General features: G+C 38.0%; 1 protein-coding gene across 1 annotated transcript in view; it reads left to right on the top strand.

Moving 5' to 3' along the window:
• Positions 1-19,767, top strand: part of FMN2 (formin 2) — a 359,646-nt gene that overhangs the window by 227,834 nt on the left and 112,045 nt on the right. The window contains exons 13-14 of the mRNA XM_047705078.1: positions 498-557; positions 709-829. Coding sequence (XP_047561034.1) covers positions 498-557; positions 709-829 — 181 coding nt within the window. The remainder of the gene's footprint in view (positions 1-497; positions 558-708; positions 830-19,767) is intronic.

The raw sequence follows: 19,767 nt of genomic DNA on the forward strand, positions 1-19,767 counted from the left end.
TATGTATTTGCATTTTTAGAGCTTCTGCTTACTTAAAATAATACTTAACTTGATTTTTCCTAATCTCTAAACTAACACATTTCAATCAGTCCTACTGTTGGAGTGATACCTGCTGGTCCAGAAATGGTATGGTGATGCCGGCAATATTCGGTCATTTCAGCTAAAATGTAGTTAATACCTTTTAATAATAAAACATGACAACTAATGAACGAATTATCTGATCGAGGAGGGCAAAACGATAAAGTATTCACAGTGGAGGCTCCACCCTTGAACATCTGTGTTTCCCATTGGAGCTCAGATTAGAACATTGGGAAAAACAGGATCTTCTGTGCCATGAAACTCCTTCGATGCAGGGGCTGGAGTTCTTTGAAATACAGAATTTCACATTTTATTCCGAATGTTCTCATTTATGTATTGTTTTACTGGAAAGTATTTTACTTGACACTGTATACTTCATGATTTAAAAAATGTATTTTTACTTTGGTCTTTCTGCCTAGGACAATAGCAGAAGCCTTTTGTCATATATTGTTTCCTATTATCTTCGAAACTTTGATGAGGTAAGACCGTTTTTTCTGTATAGTTCAGTTTTGTTATTTGTTGTTCAGTGATGGGTGGGATTTGTTGTTGTTTCGCGATTGCCATTGTTGTTGCATTCTTATTTATATTAATGCTGGTTCGTTTTAAAATTGTGTGTTTCTTGCTAATTAGGATGCTGGAAAAGAACAGTGCGTTTTTCCACTGCCAGAACCCCAGGACCTTTTTCAGGCCTCACAGATGAAGTTTGAAGATTTCCAAAAAGATCTCAGAAAACTAAAGAAAGACTTGAAAGGTAACTTGTAATCTTTAAGAATCATGTTTGTATGACCTAATGGTTTTTTAATGAGAAAAACACACACAGACTTTTCAATGTTTTCTAAGAAAGTAAATCTTTAACAGCTTTGTAAAACTACGTTTTTTCTTTTAGTGTGGCAAAAGAAAAATTCTACCAGCAGTCTTATCCTTTTGTTGTTTAAAAAGTTATATATATTAGACATTTAGCTACTGAGTAGTGTATTGGTTATTTGAATAGCGGTCCTTCATCAGGAGCAAATTTGGTCATCTTGTTTGCACTTGATAGCCAGGAGCATCGGTACATCGATCATGTTATTGTTAAAAGAGAAATAGTTCTTCCCTACCCTCCCCCCCCTGCCCCCGCCTTGGTATACTTGCCCAAGATGTCGTGGCTTATCAACTTTCCTGGGAACAGAGATCTTCTTTCACATATTTGGTCAAAACACACATGCATGTATAACATTTTATTGTTGGTCGAGAAGCCTTGTATCAAATCGTTTTGAAAGGAGTCTGAAATTCTTCAGATTTCTAAATTAACATTTAAGGGGCACTTGGTAGCTCAGTCGGTTAAGTGTCTGACTCTTGGTTGTATCTCAGGTCATGATCTCAGGGTCATGAGATCAAGCCTAGGGTCAAGCTCAGTGCTCGATAGGGAGCCTGCCTAAGATTCTCTGTCTCCCTCTTCCCCTTCTCCCACCTTTCTCCCTTCCTCCCTCTCTTAAAAACCAAAATAACCAAAAACAAATAACCCCAAAGCATTTTTTTGAAAAGCCATCCAAATGCTAAAGGAAGAAGTAAAACTATCAGTATTTGTGGAGGATAATATTTTGTATATAGAAAACCCTGAAGACTCCCCCCAAAACTATTAGAACCAATAAATTAAGTTTCAGGTACAAAATCAAAATAGAAAAATCCATCGCATTGTTACACACCAACAATAGATTATCCAGAGGAGAAGATAAGGAAGGAATCTCATTTACGATTGCATCAAAAAGAATAAAATACCCAGGAATAAGTTTAACAAAGAAAGTGCAAGCTGTGTACACTAAAACCTATAAGACATTGATGAAAGAAATTGAAGATAATACAAATAAATGGAAAGCTATTCCATTCTCATTATTTGGAAGATTTAATATTGTTAAAAATGTCTGTATTTCCCAAAGCAATCTATAGATTGAATGCAATGCCTATCAAAATTCCAATGGTGTTTTTCACAGAATTAGAACAAATGATCCTAAAATTTGTAGAGGAACCACAGAAAATCCCAAAGAGCCAAAGCAATTTTGAGAAAGAAGAGTAAAGCTTGAGGCATCACACTCCCTGATTTCAGGCTATATTACAAAGCGCTAGTAATCAGAATTGTATAGTATTGGCATAAAAACAGACACATAGATCAACTGAACAGAAAAGAAAACCCAAAAATAGGCACATACCTATACGGTCAATTTATGACAAAGGAGGCAAGAATATACAATGGGGAAATGGCAGTCTCTTCAATAAATGGGGTTTGGGAAAACCGGACATCCAGATGCAAAAACAAAACAAAAAAAGAAACTGGACAGTATCTTACCCTATACCCCCAAATTAACTCAAATTAGGTTAAGGAGCTGACTGTAAGGCCAGAAACCATAAAACTGGTAAAAGGAAACAAGCAGTGATGTCCTTGATATCAGTCTTGGTGATATAATTTTTGGATCTGACTCCAAACGGAGTGGCAACAGAAGCAAAATACCCAGATGGGACTACATCAGACTAAAAAGCTTCCACACAGCCGAGGAAGCTGTCAACAATGGGAAGAGTCACTGTACTGAATGGGAGAAGATATTTGCAAATGATAAATCCAATAAGGGGTTAATACTGAAAATATATAAAGAACTCCTACAACTCAATAACAAAAACACAAACAACCCACTTAAAAACAGGCAGAGAATCTGAATAGACATTTTTCCAAAGAAGACGTACGATGGCCAACAGACATGTGAAAAGATACGCAATATCGCTGACCGTGGGGGATACGCCAGTTAAAACTGCCGTGAGATGCCACTTCACGCCTGCTGGAATGGCTAGTGTCAAGAGGACAAGAAACAAGAAGCGTTGGCAAGAACGTGGAGAAAAAGGGATCTGCTTGCACTGTTGGTGGTGGTGTAAATTGGGGCACCTACTGTGGAAAACAGTATGGGGTTTCTCCAAAAAATTAAAAATATAACTGTCATTAAGGCCAGCAGTTCTGCTTCTGTGCATTTATCTGGAGAAAATGAAAACACTAATTTGAAAAGCTATATACACCCCTCTGTTCATTGCAGCATTATTTGCAATAGCCAAGATCTGGAAATAACCCAAGTGTCCATCCATAGATGAGTACATAAAGATGTGGTATGTATGTGTATATGTATGTGTGTGTGCAACTACAGAGGAATATTACTCAGCCGTAAAGAAGGATGAAATCTTATTTGCAACAACATGGATGGACCTTGAGTGTATTTTGCTCAGTGAAATAAGTCTGACAGAAAAAGAAAAGAAAAAAATCTAAAAAAATGAGAAAACAAAACAAAGTTCATAGATACAAAGAACAAACTGGTGGTTGCTAGAGAGGACGGTTTGGTTGGTGGGCAAAATGGGTGAAGGGGATCAAGAGGTACAAACTTCCAGTCACGAAACAAAGTCAGTAATATTACAAATCTGAAAGATGCTAAGAAAGGAAATCTTAAGAGTTTCCATCACAATTGGGGCACCTGGGTAGCAGAGTTTCAACTCAAGTCGTGATCTCATGGTCATGAGATAAAGCCCTGAGTCAAGCTCTGCACTCACCATGAAGTCTGAGTCTTTAGTCTCCCTCTCTTTCTCTCTCTCTCTCTCTCTAAAATAAATAAGATCTTAAAAAAAAAAAAAAAAGAAGAGTTCCCATCACAAGGAAAAAAAATAATTAACTGTGTGTGGTGACAGATGTTAAGTAGACTCATTGTGGTGATCATTTCACAATGTATACAAATGTTGACTCATTATATTATACAACTAAAACTAAAATAATCTTATATGTCAATGATACTTCAGTGATAATTTTTAAGATAAAGAGATTTTAAGTGAATAAAGGTAATATTTACACAGAAAATTTACAATTTTCTTTTAGTTTTCTATGTAAAATCTCTGTCTTCCCTTTATGAGCATGAAGCTTCTTCTTGCGCAGAGTTGAGACCATCTCAGTTGTTTCAATCTCTTGCTAAAGCACAGATAGGGAATAAATAAATTTATGTGAGATTTTCATTTGATGTTGTATTGCTAGATGAGAAGAAGGTTGGTTACCTCTTTCCATTAATCAAATATACCGTTTTTTAAGAGGTTGTATCTCAGTTTTGAAATACTTATCCAAAGATTTTGATTTGTAATCCAATTTATGGAGTTGTCATATTGTCATCACAGATGCTTTTATATGGATTTAAATCAACAGAGCAGCATTATATGGTTTGTATTTTCTTTTTCTTTTTTTTAATTTAAAAATTTTATTTTTTGTATGTGTGTTCCAAGATTCCTTGTTTATGCACCACACCCAATGCTCCATGCAATCCGTGCCCTCCTTAATACCCACCACCAGGCTCCCCCAACCCCCCGCCCCTCCCCTCCAAAACCTTCTGTTTGTTTCCTAGAGTCCACAGTCTCTCATGGTTCGTCTCCCCCTCCAATATCCCCCCAAACTCTCCACAACACTTATTTATAGGCTTGGTACATGTCAGCATTTGCTACGTGCCGTGGGTCATCACAGATACAATCATCACTGCCAGGGAGGGTAAAATTCTGTCACTTAGATGTTCTCACTTAGAGCCTCAGATAAGGGTGCTCGTTGGCTGAGGCCAAGGATAACCGCCTTGATGCAAAAAACCAAAACCAAACAAACCAAAAAAACTGTAAAGCTCTGTTACATTTATATGATACTATGATACTATGTATTGAAGTATGATTTCTTAAAACAGTAGGAAACCCAACCATTCATGTGTACTATGTATTATACTTCAAAATTTGCCAGGTATCCTGGTTTGCTTATTCTCTCTCTGTCTCTCTGTCTCTGTCTCTTTGATGTGGTGCTGGGGGCATTTCTGGAATATCTGGAAGATACTTCACACTTGGATCGACAATTTGGTCTTGCAGAGGGGTCTGTGGTTTGCAGGTGATTTAATGAATGAGAGGAATGGTAATCTTATCACCAGGGGATTTCTGTTTGCTTTGGGAGATGCCTCACTTTGGAAAGTTACTTCATTTATTTTTCATATCTACATAGTATCTCACGGCAGTTAGTCAGTGTACATGTAGCCATGAAAACGCCAGGTTCTCACAAGTCTTAGAGCCAAAACCAGGGAACCAGCGCACACCAGCTAGCGGTTTAGAAAAGGACGAGTAACCAGTGCCACTGAGTGCTGTTTCCTCTTGCACATCTGTCTTCTTAAGCAACGTGGCTAACCTCACAGATTAAACACTGAGCAGGCCTCTGGGCAATTTTTACTACCTGGAGGGGAGAGAAGGTGATGATTTTAAGCCTCATAATGTATACTTTCTGTTGGGATAAGACACATTTCTCTAAAAAGTCTTTTCCCTCAACTAGTACCAACGGCCTTTGCTCTCCCAGTGTTTTCTCATTTGTCTGCAGAATGTTGCAATTTGCTGCTCTAGAGAGGGAAAGTTTCATGACCAAATGAACATAAGGAACACTGGGGGATAAGAAAATTTAAAGGGAATTCACAGTGTTCGCTGAAAGAAGGGTTGGCCAGTAGTTCCCTGATTTATTTGATCAGAGAGTACTTTTTCCACACACTATCTGATAGTATCTCTAGTCAGTGGAACATATTTTAAGAAATGCAAGCCTGGAACCGTGTTAGTAACAGAAGCATGGCATTTGCCTCTGAGGAGCTTACAGTGAAAGTGGGGAAATGAAACTTAGTTTATGAACTAATATAATTATATATTTCTGTTCTTAGAACAGATTCTGTTATGTTACAGAACAGATTATGAGATTAGCTTTAAGAGCTATTTACAAGGCTGTCAAACTCTGAGGTAGCCTTTAAACACGGACAAAATCATAATTTAATCATATGCGCTTTTCCAATATTTGAGTCTTTCCGTTGGGGGGAGAAAGGTATTTTGTGACGCAAGGAAGGAAATCTTATGTGCTGAAATTTAAATTCATTTTCTGGGAAAATTGTAGCATGACCGTAGCATTTCATATCAATAAAGCATAAAATAAAATGGTCTTGGGTCCCTTTTTGGAATGAGATAGGTATAAATGGACATGTACATTGATTTGACTGAATGGGAGTCAAATTGGAGACTATTGGATTATGTTACTTTTGATGTAATTTAACAATGTCTATTTTGACAAATAGCTTGTTAAAAATGATTCCTTCTAAGTGATCAAATTAGGTAATTCATTTAGGAAGCTTCAAATAGCCTATTCCCTTTTTTCTTTCTTTCTTTTTCCAGAAGCAAGTTGTTTTAAGAAAGTTTAGAAAATGAGAGATGATGTGTATAAAGAATTTATCCCAATACTTTCCATATAATAAATATCCAATAAATATTTGCTATTCATAAGAATGAAAAAAATAGAATAAATACTGTGATGAGTTTGATAAAATATAGACTATAGCCATTAAGTTACTCATCTTCTGCCTCTATCAGTTCTTTTTTTCTGCTTACGGACTTGATTTATTTCTAAGGAAAGACTGGGAAATAATGTGTTATGGCTCAGGCATTTTTAATAAAACAACTGAATCTCATTTTAGCATTTTATAAGGACATCCGCTATGTTTGCTTTCTGTAGTTGCTCCCAAGATTTCCACAGCTCCAGGGTGCTCCCCTGGCTTTCTTAGCTCAGTGACATGTAGTTTGTTAAGCAACCTGATCTGCTTTTGATCTCTTCTGGCTGTCAGCAGCGTTTCTTGATGCAGCCTTGCCAAATGACGACTTCTGTTCCAGTGCCGTTCTCAGCTAGAAATTGTAGCAATTGCCACATGATTTAAATCAACTCAACATGTACAGGGCATTGAGTAATTAAGTTACCGGAACTGGGCAAGAATGTTCTCATGCAAATTATTTCTGTACCCCCACTCCTCCCCCCACCTTCAATAAGAGACTGGAAAATGTTTAAAATTCATGAACGATATCTTCCAATTGAAGTCATGTCTATGTTCAGAGAGATACAGGAAAGCCCCATCTTTAAAATTGTTTGTATTGACTTGAATTTGTGCAGAGCAATTTTGTTTACAATGGTACATTTCTGATTTTTTTGTTTGAGGGAAAAATGATATTGTAAACTCAATTCAAATGTAACAGTAGCCTTTTCAAAAGTAACATTTTATTATGATTTTAAAATGAGTGTAAGTTCAGCATAGGGACATCAAACAGCGCTCAAAAATGTGGAGAAAGAAGTATGTTTATCTGAGATTCTACAGTCCAATGATAAATAACATGAGTATTTGGTATGTTTTTATCTGGTGCGGGTGTGTATTGCATGTGTATACACAAATTATACCATTGGAGCTATGACACACATCATTTTTATATTCTCTGCTTTATAGTTGGGTCATTTAATTAATTCACATTTATATTCTCATTATCTTTATTCAGCTTTGGCTTTGCTTTCATATGCGCAGTATGAATTCCTTCCTTCCTTCCTTCCTTCATACCTTCACTGTCTTGCTCTGTACTTAGTGCAGACTTTCAACTTGAAGACTGATATTTTCCTTAATATCTTTAAAATTCTCAACAATTATCTGTTGCGTGTTATCACTTTTCTTTCCTTTGCCTGAAACTCTTTTTAGGTGTACATTGGAACCACTTCAGTCTCATTCTCTTTTCTTCCATAGTTTAAAATCCATACCACCTTTTTTGCTGTAATACTCATGCACTCCTCAACATTGTCTTCTAGTTCATTGAGTCTCTCTTTGACTCTGTCCAATCTCTTTGACTCTGTTTGTATTATCAATGCAGCTAGTGACAGTAATATTTTTGTTTCCAAGTTTTCTAATACGATTTTTGTTATCACATGTATTTTTCCTTTTAAAGTAATTTCTTGTTCTTATTTTAGATCTCTTTCCTTTATCTCTGATGTTTATAAAAATATATCGAAGCCCTTTTTGGATTTTCTGTAGTTTTTGTTTCACCCAAAATGAATCCATCTTTCATTTGTTCATAGTTACAAGCTGTCTTTCTATTCATGTTGGTATTGGAATGTTGATTTCATACAAATGTCAGAAAATTACAGTCTGTGTATTCATTGCGCCCTCTTTTCGTAAGTCAAGTTCAGTTGGGACATAACTATATGCACGTAATTATCTATGTATTGTCTGTGATTGCTTCTGGGTTGCAAACTGAGGCTTTGACAGAAACCGTCTGTCTGTCCCTTGCTCTCTCCCTTCTCCTCACCCCCCACCCCCCAAATCCTTCATTCTCTCGATTTCTTTCGATTGCTTTAACATGGCCTGTTTGGGGCCCCCAGGCCAGAACCAAAGCTTCTATTAGGAGCCTGGGACTCCTGCCCTTTGCCTATGTGAATGTCCATACACATGCTTATTAGGCTTGTTACAGATTCAGTATCAGGCTAGTGACGGACTCAGCTGAGGTCGTGCCTGGAAAGCTGTGTCTGCCTGTCCTTGCTGCCCCAGTCACACAGCTGCATGTGGACTGTGGCTGTTCTCATCCTCCTTTCATGATCTGGGGGCCTCAGGCATAGCTCTGAGTTTCCATCAGTGAGACTGGTTCCATTTCCGGCTGTGTGAACTCTCCCTTCACCAGTCTCTGCAGAAGCCGGGATCTTTACCTTCTTCTCTAAATGCACACTCCGGTGACCTCTTGCTTCCTCACTGCTTATTAACATGGGCTCCTCTCATGTTTCTGGTCCAAGGAGATATTCACATTTTTTAAAACATATGTGTTATTTTTTTTCTTTTTATGTTTTCATTTATTGCTATGTATTTTCAGCAGAAGGAAGGCTCAGCCTATGAATTCATCATTCCATTTGAGTGGACATCTGTATTCACTTTTATAACTTACATGTTTTTTCCCACTGAAAATTATAACATGAGCATTTTCCCATGCCATTTAATACAATTCAAAAACCATTTCAGATGATTTCATAATAATCCTTCTATGATTGTGCCATAATTTAGTGAGTAATTTGATGCTTGTAAGAAAGAAATTAGACTTTTCCCAATTTTCCCTGCTCTTAAGAAATATGTTGAACATCTTTATTCATAGTGTTTTTACTCTATCTCTCATTATTTCCTTAACATAGATTCCTAGAGTTATTACTGGATCAGAATCAATGAACTTTTTTTCAGATTCTTGAGAAGTTATTAGATTTAGATTGTAAGGAATCTTGGAGATATTATAGTCTAATTCCTTAATTATTCAACAAATGTTTGTTAAATTAATAGAAAGTACAAATGGAAAATAGACCCTTCCCTCATAGTTCATAGATGAGTAAGAGGGCCAATAATTATATGAATAACCACTATGTGGTATAATAAATATTAAGTTATATAAATAAGATACTATAGGAACACAGAATTATATATATATATGTATATATATATATAAAACGAGAATTTTTTTTTTTTAAGATTTTATTTATTTGAGAGCGAGAGAGAGCATGAGAGGGGAGAAGGTCAGAGGGAGAAGCAGACTCCCCATGGAGCTGGGAGCCCAATGCGGGACTCAATCCCAGGACTCTGGGATCATGACCTGAGCTGAAGGCAGTCACTTAACCAACTGAGGCAGCTGGGCGCCTGAGAATTATACTTAAATCAGACTTTGAAATATCAGTAAAATTTTCTCCAGGGAAAGAAATATAAAATTTCAGCAATGGGAAAGAGCATGAGCAAAGTCACCAGTCTTGCCACTATTTTATTTTAATTATCTATTGACCCATGAGGCCAGGGGTTTCTTAATTTATATCAGGATTACATCTGAGGGAGGGATAAGATAATATTTATACCTGAGTTGGCTCACTGCAACAAAATTAGTAAAAATGGTCAGAATTATGCCTATATATGGTTTGATAAAGCCTCCCCAACCAGTAAGTCTTTTTTTAAAAGATTTTATTTATTTATTTGAGAGAGAGGGTGAGAAGGAGCATGAGAGGGGAGAAAGTCAGAGGGAGAAGCAGACTTCCCGTGGAGCTGGGAGCCCGATGTGGGACTCCACGATCATGACCTGAGCCAAAGGCAGTTGCTTAACCAACTGAGCTACCCAGGTGCCCCAACCAGTAATTTTTATATGCCTTTCAAGGTAGCTTGCTCTGCCTACTCTGTGTCAGTGTTTTACATGCATTAACATAATTTAATCCCTATGATGATGATGATATTATTAATCCTCTCTCCAGTGAACTGATAACTACAAGTTAGAGATATTAAATAGCCTGCAAAGGGGGCTGGATTTGAACCTGGGGTACCCAATCCAGAGCTCATCCTCTTAAGGTCAAAGCTAATGTTGCTCCTGTTAGGGTTTTTCTGAATGGAACCCTTCAGGGAAGATTTAAGATTGACTGTCCTTAGCTCTTAGTACATGCCTGACATGTTCTGGACTCAGTAAGTAAGTACATGAACCAATAAAGTAAAGAAATGGATGGTAAAATCTGATAAAACTAGAATATAGGGTGCTCACGGGTGTGCAGTTGGAGGATGTCTAGGCAGCCTTGGGAAGGGTCTTAAGGATTGACTGAGGAGTTTGGACTTGATTCTGTGATTGTTGCTTAGACATGAGCATGCTTTCAGGCAAGGGTGCAACACACTGGGACATGCATCTTTGAAAGCCCACCATGAAGATTTTGTGAATGATGGCTTACAGGGGAGGCCAGAAGCAGGAGACTTACCTAGCTCGTCGTAGATGTCAGGGCATAAACTAAGTTCTTTGTGGTTGGAACGAGAGGAGACAAGGGTAGGGGAATTCTCCGACATATACTAGAACAAGATTCTGTAATTGCACTGATATATAGAAAGTTCAGAAAAAAAGAGGTCCAGGACAACTTTATTTTCTAGCTTATATACCTGGTTGGAGGCAAACCTGTCACAGAACGGAACATGGGAGGAGTGAGTAGAGTTGGAAAGTGGTCTATGACTTATTTTAGACTTGCTAAAGTTCTTCAAAATTGAAGAAACTATGTCAAGAATGAAGTAAAAAAATATGCAAGGAGCATGAAAAGCCCACAATCCTGTTGTGAGGTGGCTAAGATCAGAGGTCCAAGTTGTGTCAGTAGCAGATACCCAATTTCACACATTCATTTCAGCAAGCCTTCTGCAACCCACTCACATTTTGGTTCAGCGTACATCACCCACTTAACAGTGAGTTCTCTAGCCTATTCCCTATTACATGTAGTATTGTTATTCCTACCAAAAGTCGAGATCACCCTTACAATGAGAATGATATAATTTTAAAAGTACTCTACTAAGGTATATTTTTAATTAGAAATAGATGAGAACTTAAATCTTTCAAATTATAGCATGCTTTAGCATAGCATATGAAAGAGTGGAAGGGATAACAATAGAATCACACACAGTAGTTGTTGGGCTCTATTTCTCTTTTTGTATGGCATTTCTGTATGACCTTCTGTCGTATTATATGTTATTGGTCTCATGTAATGTAATTTTTTTTTACAAGTAATCTATCAAATTTTCATTATCCTAATATTCTCATCTGAAATGGTAGAGCTATATTTTTACTGTATGTAATTTTCCTTGTTGGAATTTTAAATGTATCCAGCATGTCTATAAAATATTGAGCCTGGTTTGCTTAAGTCAACTAAGTTTATCCAAATAGGTGTTCTCCTCAAAGGCAGCTGAACTCAGAACTGGCATTTACTGAAGCAGCTTTTATTGAAGATACTTTGTTCAGTTCTTGGAAAAGATGAATAATAAATTGGTTGTTACACTTCAAGAATGTCTCATGTAGTCAAGAAGCCAAACAGACAGGTAATTACCCCGTAGTATAGCAGCAGTGTTGACAAATAGGTACAGAAAGCAGTGTGGAAGGTAAGCCTTCCATCTACCTCATTTGTCAGGCAAGGCTTGAGTTAGGAATTGCTGCTAGAATGAGTCCTGACTTGGGAATACTTTACAAGTGAAAAATTTATGGAGGGAAATTTGAAGGAGCAAATTGCCCAGTTCCGTGGCGTGAGATGAGTACGTTCTGGGAATTGTGACCAATCCTATGTGACTCAAATACAGGCTTAGTGCAGGGAAGTAGAAAATGACAAACCATAGAGATGTGTGGCCATTAGATCACAAAAGCCAACATAGGCATGCTGGGCAGGGACACTGGAAATGGTTGAGCAGTGTGCCTTTACCTGGAATAGATGGGAAGGAGAATGAGAAAGGGCAGAGAAGCATTTCAGGCAGAGGAAAAGGCTAAAAGCCCCTGTATTCTCAGAACACAGTGAGCATGACATGAGAGAGAAAGTTTTCTTCTGATCATGTAGAGTGTAACAAGTTTATATGCTTTATAAGTCTACATTTTATTCCAAATGCAATATCCAGCCCCTTAAAGATCCTCCTTATGGAAGAGGAAGGATATGACTTACGTCGTGAAAATTTTGGTCTGGCCGGCATAGAACTGGGGAGACCAGTTTACAAAGGGACTCAAATAAAATGTGGTGGTGGTTTTAACAAAAGATAGTACAGAGAAGATGGAGAGAAACTAACAGATCTGTCCAATTGTTAGGGGCAGTGAGAGTGATATAAAGTAGTTGTATCACTCCATAATCTTTCCGTGAACACTGTGTGGTTTGCTATAATGTTTTGCTGTTTGAGATGTTTACATTTCTTTACAAAAGCTTTGAAAGAAATGAATTCATTTTGGTATTTTTTCCAAAGTTAGTAAGCTTCAAGTATCTTTCTCTTCTCATCCCCCCTACCCTCCCCCATATTAATATGCAGATACACTCAATTAAAATAAACATTTTTCAAGATTCTTAGATTTTTCATGCTGTAAATCTCTCGAACTCCATTATTTTCAGTGGTAATTTTGCAAGTGGAAGGGAGAGTTAATGAGAAGAAAACCAAGTCGTCGGTCATTCCATTCTAAGATTTGATGCCCTTTATTCACATTAGAAAAAACTAGTAAAGTTGTACTTTCTCGTGTTCACTAATGACTTGCTTTTCTGACCCAACTGCCTTGAGAAAACCACAGCTAATTAAAGGTGATTCATTCTCTGACATTTCAAGTTAAGATATATTTAATTTATAAATTATCCGTGATTGTGGTACAAAGTGTATTTTACAAAAATGTTTTTCTTCTTGTGCAACAGCCAACTCAGATGAATTCAAAGATGTGAGATGCCCTTTCGCACAGGGACCCAATATAAGCAAATTGTCACATGAAAGCAGAGACTTCCATATGTAGTACGTGGTCATTAAGGGATTTTATAGGATTAAAGTCATTTTCAAAAGTCTCCATGTGAATGTGTCATTCTCTGTAACTGAGGTTCTGCGGTTGTTGTTCTGCGGTTGTTGTTGGTTTTTTGTAGGGGTTTTGTGTGTGTGTGTTTTGTGTGTGTGTATGTGTGTGTTTCCATTTAAAATTGGCAAACTCCTACTCCTTCTGTGCTCAGCTAAAATGATTTCTCTTCAGGAAGCTGTCTGGATGAACTTGTCCTGTAGGAGCGCACGGGTACAGGCACGCTGGTAGCTACATAAATGGAAATTTGCAGAGATTGCCTGAAAGCATGTTAGAAGTGAGAGTGCAAGTGCCAAGAACTTCTTAAATTACACCCAGAATTTCATCTCAGGACACAGATTAGTATCTCTTTCAAAAATACAGAAAGTCGAAGGATGGGAACTATTGGCAAAGATGCGGACTAATGAGAACTCCTTTACACGGATGATGGCGATATAAACTGATGTGCTTTATTTTGAGAGCTTGAAGGTCGTGGTTGTCTCTGGGCCCAAGGGCCAGATGGAGGGAGCACATGAGACTCTTCCAAAGTATTGATTAAGTTCTGTTTCTTTTTTTTTTTTTTAAAGATTTTTAATTTAAATTCAATTTAGTTAACAGAGAGTGTATTATTAGTTTTGGGGCGTAGCATTTAGTGATTAATCGATTGCAAGTTCTGTTTCTTAAGTTGGAAATTTGGGTAAATGTTAAGCACATGCTGTGTGTGCTCCTCTATAGTGTGACATGTTTCGTAATTTTATTTAAGAGGAAATAAGAACAGTCAGCCACCCGGGAATATGTTTGAATTAGAATTGAAGTTCAATCGTGTTGGGCCCCACTAGTTTAAAATGTGTGATTACTCAGCCTTTTTTATTCGTTATGAAGAAATTATATAGCTTAGCAAATTCAAAGGTAAACACAATTAAAGACCATATGAAATTTAATTAAAAGAACAAGCTATGTTTTAAATGACTTTAAATACGTATTTGCAGATGAATTGTACTAATGTATACCATTTTGGGGGGGAATATTAATCTGAAAAACTGGTGTATCTTCTGGTGAACAATTCAAACAGACATTATGTACAAGCCAAGAATAAAATAAAATTAACTACTAGTCAGAAAGCCTCTGAGTACTCAGAAAAAGAAAGCCCATTCATTTTGGTTTACCAGTTCTACTAGTTCTGAGTGAAGTCAGAAAAGCGGAAACCACAGTTATTATTTAATAGAATTAATTTAATATGGAGCATTAGGTTAGCAGATTTAGAGGACAGGAAAAGCAAAAAGGGAATGCTCAGGTAAATACTGAGACCAGCTGTCATTCCTGGGGCTTGGAGAACCAAGAGACGAGGTTGGGGCTATCAAAGAACCTAGAAATTCCAGGAGAGCGCTCGGTGGGGCTGGGCACTAGACATTTGCGTCAAGGGTGTGGCCTGGGCCAAGAGTACCCGAGCAGCTTGGATTAGGGACCCTGAAGAACTGAGACTGAGTACCCAGAGGAGGAGTCCCACAGAGCTGGTTGAAGAGGACAGGGAGAAAGAGCCCTCCGAGCTGAAACCAGGAGCTCAATGGTTCTGGCAGAACTGGGATGAAGGAGTTTGGAGAGAGGGAGCTCCAGCTAGGATTGGGGAACGTAGAAGGGGGGTTCTGCCTGGCTGCACTGGTACTTTCAAGGGGGTGCCGTGATGCTGGATTGGGCCTACGAAAACAAGCCAGCACTTGGAACCCCTACTGATGTGGGGGGAGGAAAAGCATCTGGGGACAGTGCTCAGGGGAGCAGCAAATTCCCATCCGCTGCTCTGCGGGAAATCTGTCAGGAAGCCTGCTGGCAGAGGAGAAAGGCAGTTTGCTGAGCCCCAGCATCCCAGATCTCAGTGTAGACGTGCAGTTTGGGAGCTAAGAGACAGTATCTTAATAGCTGTCACACTGTTTACTTATTATTTAATTAATCTATTTATATTAGTCTAAGGTGGTCCTACAAGTCTCCCTCATGGCTCTCAAAGCTAAAAATAAGAGGAGATTTATATTTTTTAGAGATCCTTAAGACATACTGTTCTCTTCTCCAGCTGGCATTTCTATAGGCTGTCTTCCCACTTCACTGGGTAATCTTTCTTTGCTGATTTGTAGACACTCACACAGGTGGTTATATCCATTTCCAAAACTCAGAGAAGACAAAAATTAGAACAGAGGATGGATAGACGATTCTGACCCAACAGCTAGTATGATAGAAAGCTGCTGTGCCTGTTTGAGTAGCACATTATGGTTAGAAATACCCCACGTCTTGTTTGGTTCTGACAGGAGTTAACTGACTTGTTAACTCAGTTATCCCTCTGATCTGCGGGTCATTCTTCACAGGCCTCTGCCACAATTCTGTGCTACGTGTGCTCTTTACTTCTGTGTCACAGAGTGTACAACTTTATATGTGTGTCTTTCAAAACTCATGGCTTCTGGTAAACCATGTAATTTATCAAGTACATCTAAAATAAAAACAGAGTAAGGGACGCCTGAGTGGCTCAGTTGGTTGGGCCACTGCCTTCGGCTCCGGTCATAATCCCTGTATCCCGGGATCGAGTCCCGCATCTATGACAAATAAATAAATAAAAATCTTAAAAAAAAAAAAAAAAAAAAAAAAAAAAAAACAGAGTAAGTTAGCATGTAGTGAGGCAGTACTACAGGCACTGTGCCCCCCACGTACACTAACCCTTGCGTTGAACTGCTGAATGGGATGGTTGCCATCTCTGTGTTGCAGGTGAGATAACTAAGGTTGGCAGGACTCGGGAACTTGTCCGAGGTCTCTCAGGTAATGGGTGAGGCAAGAACAGTTGAAATAAGTCAATCAGAGAAAATTATATGATTTCACTGGTATGTGGAATCTGAGAAACAGAACAGAGGATCATAGGGGAAGAGAGGAAAAAAATAAAACAAGATGAAACCAGGGAGGGAGGCAAACCTTAAGACACTCTTAATCATCAGAAACAAACGGAGGGTTGCTGGAGAGGAAAGGGGTGGGGGGATGGGGTAACTGGACGATGGACATTACGGAGGGCATGTGATATAATGAGCACTGGGTGTTCTATAAGACTGATGAATCACTGAGCTCTACCTCTGAAACTAATAATGTGTTATGTGTTACTTAACTGAATTTTAATAAAAAAAAAAGTTTAAAAAAAACTGTTCAGATCTAGTTCTCCCACTTCCAAATCCTGGGCTCGTGTTCTCATGTGCTGCTTCTCTATTTTATAGAAATACTTTACATTTCTTCTTCTACAGGAATAGAATATCAAAGGGTACCTGGAGATACTAGTTATCAGTCCATAAGGTTGGCAAGAGTCCTGAGTATAATTTTCCATAAGATTTCCTTCTTAACCAACAGGGAATGTTAGAGATGATTACAACTGTATTGATAAATTGCTTTGAATTCTTAGAATAGTTTAAAATACTTAAGTAAGAGTTACGACTGTCTCTCTGTTTTGTTTTGTTATGCTTTTGCTTTTGGGATATGTTCAGTAGATTTCACTACTTTCCCAAACTTAAAACCTATAAATCCCCTAAGACATGTTTTTTTTTTTTTTTAAAAGATTTTATTTATTTATTTGAGAGAGAGACAGTGAGAGAGAGCATGAGCGAGGAGAAGGTCAGAGGGAGAAGCAGACTCCCCGTGGAGCTGGGAGCCCGATGCGGGACTCGATCCCGGAACCCCGGGATCATGACCTGAGCTGAAGACAGTCGTCCAACCAACTGAGCCACCCAGGCGTCCCCCCTAAGACATCTTTAACTTCATTCCATTCCCTTCTAACACTTACTGTTCCTTTGAATGAGAGACTAGCTGGTGCATTGTTAAACATTATAATAACTCACTCTGCATTTCAAATATTTCATAATTTTCTCAGCTTTTCTTCTGTTCTCTACTCCTGCAAATATGCTTCTCTTGTATGGTTCTTTACGTACCGCGTCCTCTCTTCGTTCTGTGAATCTAGGAAACTCAAACTGACAAGACATTTGGGCCCCAACAGTTCACTTTGCTTTAAATGCCTTTTGCTAATGTTATGTTTGTAAGCCCAAACTAGAAAACATTTCCATTTGGGGGTGGTCTGTCTTGAAATTTGGTTTCTTAATCACTGGATAAAATGTTGCTTTGGATGTTGAAAACAGACACACCAGTTAAGCATTTTACTCCTTGGAGACATTATGCATTATCTTTATTTTTAAATTTTTTAAAAATTTAATTAATAATCATTTATTGATTTCTGTTGGATTAATTTATATTAATAAAATATGTTTAATTATAATTTATATATCTATTTCATATTATTTATCATATTCATTAATAAATATATAGGTATATCATAAAAGAATAAATATATAATAAGTAATGTATATTTATAAATTTATATAATGTATATATAATTGTCATATAAAATATATTAAATTAATAATGATAAAGGTGATTAAATTTTAAATTTAAATTAAATTTTAATTTTAAAATTGTAAACTATTCTAATACCACAATGGAGCCTGGTAGCAGGACACCATTCCAGATGCAGATAACAGCCCTAATGGCATCTGTTTTAGTTGATGGACGTCACTCGCTGCAGCTTGACTGCATGGGCCATTTACTGAACTCCTTCGTGTCATTGAACATCTGCCATGTCAGTTACTCAGCTCCAGTTCCAACATCGGAACAGGAAATAGTGGCAATCACAGTGACCGTACTGCTCCAGGGACTCTTAAGGAGACTGAGATTTCTAGGCCAGTCATAGGTGCCTACGATTATACCTCAAGTCATCATCTAATGATGGGTCTGGTGGAGCGTCTGATATGAAACCAGGCATCTGGTCAGTATTATGAAGACAGTGTATCAACTTCTGTTACAGTCACTTCTGCCTTCAATAAACATTATTGCCCAGTCCTGTGATTTTACTATATCCTTAGAAAAGGTCAGAGGCTTTGCTTTAAGTTCGCATATGCAGTATATTAGGGTATATTATATAATACTTTACGTTTTATGTAAATCACTTTTATACTCAAGACATTGTAACGTTTGTAATATTTAATGTTAAAGAATTCATTTGCGGGGCGCCTGGGTGGCTCAGTTGGTTTGGCGTCTGCCTTTCCCTCAGGTCATGATCTTGGGATCCTGGGATCAAGCTCCAGGTCAGGCTCAGATGGGAGCCTGCTTCTCCCTCCCTCTTTGCCCCTCCCCCTAACTTGTGTGTGTGTGTGCGCGCACGTGTGTGTGCACGCACATGCGCTTTTTCTCTCAAAATATTTTTTAAACAAAGAAAATTTAGGAAAAAAATGCATTTGCACAAATCCTAAATATTTGAGCAACTTGCTAATTCTTAAAAATATTAGGTTAAAGATGTATGCATTTGAAGAATTCTAGAACCATATGTCAAATATTATAAGCAGGTTAGTTTGTGGTAAGGATGCTTTTATTATTTTATTGTAAGATGCCGCATCTGTCATCTTCAATATGGCTTAAAACTATGAAGTAATAACCTTTTGCGACCATCTTGGGGAAGTTGAATATTTTTACTTATTTGGAAGAGTAGAGCTTGTAAGTCATCTTTAAAAATCTGCCTGGTAACCATTACGAGTGTGTTCACTGTCACCCCGCAATGCCAGTCAGACCATCAGCTGAAGAGACATTGTACCTGCGGCTGTAGAGCCTTCCCACTCTTAAACTGGAGCCAGATGCGGAAGAAATGCAAGCTTTCCACTATCTGGGAGGCATACTTGACTGTTCTTAACATTCCATAGAAGAAGTTGTATGGAAGCCCCCTAGTACCGGGTCCTTTGGTTCGGAGTCTTTAAAAAAAAAAGTCTAAGTTATACAAACTGGGACATGTTGTTATTCTTTGTTGTTGTTTGTAACTTTTATTTGATATAAATCAAACTTACAGAGTAGTTGCAAGCTAGCACATGGAATGCCTGGATATTGTTTCCCTAGACCATCAGTTGTTTATTTTTGGTCCCGTTTGCTCTGTCGTTCCCTCCCTCCTGTCCGCCATATATAGACATGTGCGTTTTCTCTTTCTGCACCAGACACCAGCAGGTCAGAGATAACTTACTTCTTTACCCCTAAATACTTCAGTGCATATAGGCTAGGTATTGGGGCATCCTTTTTTGTGTACACAGTATAATCATCAAAATCAGGAAATTTAACACTGGAAATTGCTATTATGACAATACTGCACGGACCATATTCAGAAGTTCCTTATAGGTCATTTGCCAATCCCTAGATCACACGCTGCATTTAATTTTCGTGTCTCCCTGGGCTTATGTAATATAGCGTAATATAGTGCGGTTCCTCTTTGTCTGTCTTGACCCTACTGTATTTAAAGACCGCTTCTTTTGTAGACCTCTCCTGCGCTGGATTTGTCTGCAGGAGCCGTACGTGTCCCTTCTGCAGGCCCCTGATGTCAGCTACTCTGAACAGCGAACGCTGATGCATCATTTTGGTCACTCTCCGCCATAAAGTTATATGGGTTTTTTGTTGGTTTGTTTTTGGTTTTTGTTTTGTTTG

The sequence above is a fragment of the Lutra lutra genome, chromosome 15, assembly GCF_902655055.1.
Source record: "Lutra lutra chromosome 15, mLutLut1.2, whole genome shotgun sequence".
Taxonomy (NCBI): domain Eukaryota; kingdom Metazoa; phylum Chordata; class Mammalia; order Carnivora; family Mustelidae; genus Lutra; species Lutra lutra.